Here is a 6,169-nt window from a genome sequence, read left to right as displayed (position 1 = left end):
GGCTGAAGATCGGCATGCCCATCAGCTACGGGAGGCCTATCTTATCACCAGGGCCAAGCAAAGGATGTTGGCTGCTGAAAAGCAGGATGCCCCGATCTTGGAAGGGATCCCTATCCACCCGCCTGAAAGAAGGAGGACCGATGTTGAAGTGCCGCCAGCACCTCCACCTTCGGAGGTGTCAGAAGTAGCGCTCTTGATTCCTCTCACTCAGCCATCGCCAAGAGAAGATGCAGATCCATAGCCAAGGCGGTTGAAGAATCTACCAAGCCCGGGAATGAAGATGCGTAGTTCCAAGTAGATTAGTTGCCTTGAGATGCAGTACCCGTAGTAGTAGTGCTGTTCTTCGCTGCCTTCCGGTATTGTACTCTTGCCGTTGTTTTCGTCTGTACTATTGAGATCGTCCGTCGTAGGGAAGGTGAATGCTGTGTCATGAATGGGAGACTAGATGCCTGTATGATGTACCCGTATAAGACCATTGGAATATGCATTTGGTTTATTTCCCTGTGTTTATTGCGTCCATCTCCTTAATTCCCGTTAAATGTGCTTAGAGTTTTCAAGGATGACGGTAGGTGGGTTACAAGAAAAGTTGCCATTCAGATATCAGCAAACCAATCATGATTGGATAATATAGGACGCTGTATCGATTAATTGTGGATGCCCCAGTAGAACACTTGAATCTCTTTAAATCAAATCTGCCGCTGGATTTGAATTCATTGTCCCTTATTGTGAAGGGAATCCTTGTTGTTTGAATCTTCCCTTGCAATACTCTCCTCTTTCTGTGGTCTATGACCCCACCGCCTTCTGACCATGAAATTGGTAGTAGTTGCCTGGTTAATAGCTTATGGTGTCGTGAACGAAACCGAGGGCCCCCTGTGGAACAACTGCCACATGGTGACGCTGCTCGCCACGCGCCGGTATCGAGGTTGTTGACCAAATACCTTTACCAAGTTACACCGCCATACCACTTTTGATACAAATATTCGGGTGTTTGAATGAGAAACCCACAACGGGTTGATGAAATAGTATTCTCTCAAAGTAAATAAGAGGAGGTGGTTTCGGAGGAAGCATGTATGTTGCGATCTCTATTCATACAAAGTTTGGCGCATATTGTGGACAATGAAGGGAAGGAAAGAAGAACACCTAGGAAAAGTTATCCTTGGGTAGTAGGGAATGCTTAGAAAAGCCTGAGTGGATGTCAAGTCCTAGGCACTGTGTCCAGCTTGACCATGCTACGCACGCCGGGTCGCTGTCACCGTGTGCCCCGCGGACGCCGTCGGTGTCGAGCCCATTAGCACCCTGTCCTCGCCTGGTCTCGATATCGTGCCGCACTCGCTGTCCTCGTGCACTGTACGCTTCTCCTTTTCCCGGTCTCCGGTCCGCTCTTGATCCTCGCCCTCGTCCCCATACCAGACCCCCTCCCTTCTTTCTTCTTTTGGGGACATGACCACCCGCACGCCTCCCTCGTCGAATAGGCACCATGTAACATGTCATTGATTTGCTGGCATAAAATAGGCACCATGTAATTACAATCAACCCCTATGTTCGTTTACAGTATTAAGACCAATCTTCCGTACCAACACGATGAGAAAACATATTAGACATATGAGCCATATTTCTCAAGATTTTTCCTATACCAAGCATATCACCCGCAGCGAAGCGCGGGCAGCAATGGCTAGTATGTATGATAGACTTGCAAACATGAGCATGACGATAGTTAGCCCGATCGGCTGGGGCTCATGGATACTATTCACATGAACCAGCCAGCAGTACTTCTCTCTCACATAAACGAGTCAACAACAATACGAACCAGTCAACCGAACAGACCAAGTGTCGTTGGTGAGCGGGATGGGCAAGGTGTCCTCTTTCTAGAGCCTGAGCAGGACGCCGAGCAAGCCATCGTGCGCTGCCGTCTTGTCGCCGCGGTCCATGGCCTCCCACTTTTCGCGGATGATCTCGTCCAGGATGCGCGTGATCCTGTTGCGGCAGGCGAGCGCCTTGCGTGGAGCCGTGCCGAGCATCTGCATCAGCCTCGACGACGGGAAGAGGTCGGCCACGGTGAGCGCCGACGTCTGCTGGATCGCGGTGTCGAAGGCGTCCAGGTACTCGTACCGACTGCCGATGGACTCCCTCACGCAGGTGTCGTTGATGAGCCTGGAGATAATCTTGGTCAGGTCCACCGCAGCGCCGGCGCCGGCAGACGCAGACGCGGACGCGGCGAGGCTCCCCACGAGCCGCGCGCCACCTCCTCCTCGCGGACGCGCTGGAACGACCGCACCCGCGTGGCGCTCAGCAGCTCCAGCACGCAGATCTTGCGGAGCTGGCGCCACCGCTCGCCGTAGGCCCCGAACGCGAGGTCCGTGGCGTTGAAGGTGAGCGCCGCAGGGTGGCGTTCACGTGGCGGTCGGCGAACGCGGAGTCGTGCGTCTTCGTCACCTCCTCCGCCGACGACACCACCAGCGTCGGCACCTCGCCCAGCCGGAGCATCATGAGCGGCCCGTGCTTGCGCGAGAGGTCGCCCAGCCCCCGATGGATCACTGGGTTGCTCACCAGGTGGTGGACGCTGCCGATCAACGGTAGCGTCCATGGCCCCGGGGGAAGGTTGAGCTTTGACTTCTTGTTCTTGGTGACGAGCAGAGATCTGAGCTTGGAGACGACGACGATGAGCAGCATGGCCACGCCCACCTCGAGGACCATAACATTGTAGTCCTTCATTGTTTGTGGATAGTCGATCTAGCTGTATGTATAGCTACTTAATTTTGTATGTTATATACATATATATAGGTTCGAGATTTCCTCGACCCGTCTTTGCGTGTACGTCTGTGTGTAAGTTCGATCGACATGCACGTAGCGCGGTGGCCGTGGCTATATTTAGGCCCCGTTTGGGACGGCTTCCTCCGGCTCCAGCGTACCTGACAAAACACTGTAGCAACACTGTGGCATGAAGCTGGTTTTCTCTCTCCAACTTTTTTTGTCTCACTGCAGCACGTGTACTGTAGCACGCCGGGGGGAAAGCTGAAAAAAATGTAGCACGAAGCCGGTTTTCTCTCTCCAACGTTTTTTTCTCACTGCAGCATGTGTACTGTAGCACGCGGGGAAAAGCCAGAAAATGGCTTCTCCGGCTTTGATGAACAGTGCGAGTGTCAGTGAGAGAGAGAGGGGAGGAGAGAGAAAGCCGGCTTCGTGTCAGAAAAGCCGGAGCCGGCGCAAGCCGTCCCAAACGGGCCCTTATACTCCTCCTGTACTAACTAGCTACTCCTAGCAGTGAGCACTGGCACGCGCGGGAGGATGCAATGCAAGGAACTTCATTGGATTTATTTGTGTGGTAATAACTTAAGTAAAAGAAAATCCAGCAGGTCAAATAATCGTGGCTTGACGTACGCACTCACAACTCACCAGAGCAGTCACCACATCCATCCAATCCAACACAGGTAAATGAAGCATCTTCCTTAGCTTGGGTGGCTGTGAAAATACAGGCTTTAAAAGAGTATAAGTATAAGGTTGTACCGTACTAATTATCTAGCCATAATTAACTTACGAATTAACACACGTAAATCCAGCAAACGTATTAGAAGCAGGCTTAAATATATGCATCCCTCATGATGAGCCGTAACTATGATAAATTTTGTACGCATGGCACTTATATATATTCGTTCAAGTTTTCGTCCAACATCGATATTCCATACAACTTTCTGTAAGAATATTGTGATTCATATGGCCAGTATTAATAAGTATATTAGCAAATATTTCCATGTGTTGCAATGGAAGAAAAAAATACTATCAAATGTTAACAAGGACCGGAATATTACATATCAATTAATGTTTTATCCTTTCAACAAAATTTAAAAGCTATAGTAATAACCATAATATTTATCATATAAGTTAATATTGACAATAATATAACAATATCATATTAATTAAGCTTTATCGAGTTGCAAGAGGCACATGAATATTTACTCATAAATAATATCATAACTTTATTTTCCATACTATCCATGTGTTGGTAGAGTTTAGATATTGAGTTATGTTGCCCTCGACAAAGAGTATGTACGCAATTCTAATCTCTTTAAAGTCGACAAGGAGTTAGTTGCCGTCGTGTCAAGGATTAGTCTGTCCATGATGCTTATGAGTTTATGAGAATACCTCTGTTGATTTTCACACGACATCGTCCCTCGTCGATAATTGCACAGATACATGCATACAACTGAGATATACAAAATTTAGATTAGATTAAATAACAAAGTACTCAACATTTTGGTTTACGATCTGATTAGTTGGGCCATCGGTTGATATGGGTTCTAATAAGAATAAGTTTTATTTCTAATCAAAACTACATCAACAACTTAGTGGTGGGCATATTTGTTTATTGGTTATTACTTATTAATGAAGGATCAAGGGTTCAAAGACCCATAATACTGCATTTATCAGGGATCATCTGAGATTCAAGAGATGCATTTATTTAGGTTGGATTAAACAACTGCTCAGGATTTTAATTCACAGTTTGATTAGTTGGACCATCGGCTGATCTAGATTTTAATAAAAATAAATTATGTTTCTTATCAAAACTACAAAAAACCTTGTGACAAAAATCTTTGTTTTTTTAGAAAAAGCCAATAGTTCAAATGTCATAGTATTTTAGTTATTATTTTATTTAGACTTTTTTGAAAACCTAAAAAGTGAAACACACGGACAGAAAGAATAAAAAACGGAAACCAAACTGACGAAAAAGGGAAATGGAACTGGCCGGATAGTAAGAAGAAAAAAGAAACGAAATTGAACAAAATGACCGACAAAAAAAAAAAGAAAGAGCAAATTGCCCGAGACACGTATCAAATTGGCCGGTCGGGCCCTGGCATTGAACATAGGCTAGGCGAACAGCTGGAGCTTGGATACTAATAAGTGTTCTATCAGTTCAGTTGCAACAAATTATTTGTGGATGATCAACTTATGCTTAGGATTGGACGTGAGCGTTTTTGTGGAGGATGTCAATGGTAAAAAGCGGGATGGAAGACTGCAGGTTCCAAAGTTTGTGGAAAACTCACCCGCAGCCGCGCAGGGAGTTGCCCGGGGGCGAATAAATGCCGAAGCGCCCCCCCTCACCTGGAGCATCGCCTCCAGGGCCCCTTTGGAATGGAGGTGAAACAAAGGAAAAACATAGAATTAAGATTCCATAGGATTGAAAATACTGTAGCAGCCTTTGGTCAGTAGGAATTGGTCATAGGAATTCCATAGGAAACTTTCCATTCCCTTCAATTCCATAGGGAAACTATAGGAAAAAACAAATCCACCTAGACCTCATGGAAAAATTCCTATGCATAAGGAACAAGGCAAACAATGGACTTATGAGACCAATTTGTGTTTAATCATGAGAGTGTAATAGAATAAAGTAGCTTGATTAAGAAAACAATCACTCTTTGCTCCTAAAAATCCTTTAAGATTCCTGTGTTTCTCCTTTGCCTATCCAAACACCTTGGTATAAAAAATTCCTATGTTTTGGATTCCTCTGTTTTTCACTTGTTTTCCTATCCTATTGCTACGTTTCTCCTTTTCCTGTGGTTTACATTCATGCAATCCAAAGGAGGCCTAATTATTTTCATGAAGTGCGAATTGGGCCGTTTCTCTTTGAGTCTGCGTTGCCGATCGGGCCCACGCAGCAACTAGGCAGCAGCCATGCAGTAAAATCCAAATTTGCTGACATCAACACATATCTCATACTTTTTAAAGTAAAAAAATCATAGCTCCTAAACTAAGTATCATAATTGAAATCCGATTGCACCATTGTGTTCCTTGCAATAAACTCTTCAAAACAAGACCCCACGTGGATACATTTTGATAAAAATTTTTAACGAACATTTATCTCATGATGAACATGTATTTAAACATAATCGTCGAACATCACATTAACACTACACGAACATTGCTGAAAATAGCATAGAACATCATATGTATACTACGTGGATATTACATATACAATGAAATGTAAAAAATAAAAAATAAAATTAGTGAAGTAATTAATTATACTAAAATAAAAAGAAAAAAAATACTACCGAACATCACAAATGCATCTAGAACATCACATTAACACTACACGAACATCACTAAAATATAGTATATAACATCATATGTATACTACGTAAACATCACAAATATCATGAAAATGTAAAATAAAATA

General features: G+C 44.6%; 1 protein-coding gene across 1 annotated transcript; it reads right to left on the bottom strand.

The window, feature by feature from the left end:
* Window positions 1-1,865: 1,865 nt before the first annotated feature.
* On the bottom strand, window positions 1,866-2,712 carry LOC136464887 (dolabradiene monooxygenase-like). Its single transcript, XM_066463839.1, has 2 exons — window positions 2,349-2,712; window positions 1,866-2,260 (listed from the first exon to the last, which is right to left on the bottom strand). Exons 1-2 carry the CDS (start codon window positions 2,710-2,712, stop codon window positions 1,866-1,868), a joined length of 759 nt encoding a protein of 252 aa, XP_066319936.1.
* Window positions 2,713-6,169: the final 3,457 nt, after the last annotated feature.

This window comes from Miscanthus floridulus, chromosome 1 (assembly GCF_019320115.1).
Source record: "Miscanthus floridulus cultivar M001 chromosome 1, ASM1932011v1, whole genome shotgun sequence".
Lineage (NCBI taxonomy): Eukaryota > Viridiplantae > Streptophyta > Magnoliopsida > Poales > Poaceae > Miscanthus > Miscanthus floridulus.
This window is presented reverse-complemented; position numbering and strand designations above follow the sequence as displayed.

Coding starts and splice junctions, on each gene's coding strand:
- LOC136464887 (XM_066463839.1), bottom strand. CDS start 2,712: ATGAAGGACTACAATGTTATGGTCCTCGAGGTGGGCGTGGCCATGCTG. Junction 2,261..2,348: donor TTCAACGCCACGGACCTCGC/GTTCGGGGCCTA, acceptor CGGTCGTTCCAG/CGCGTCCGCGAGGAGGAGGT.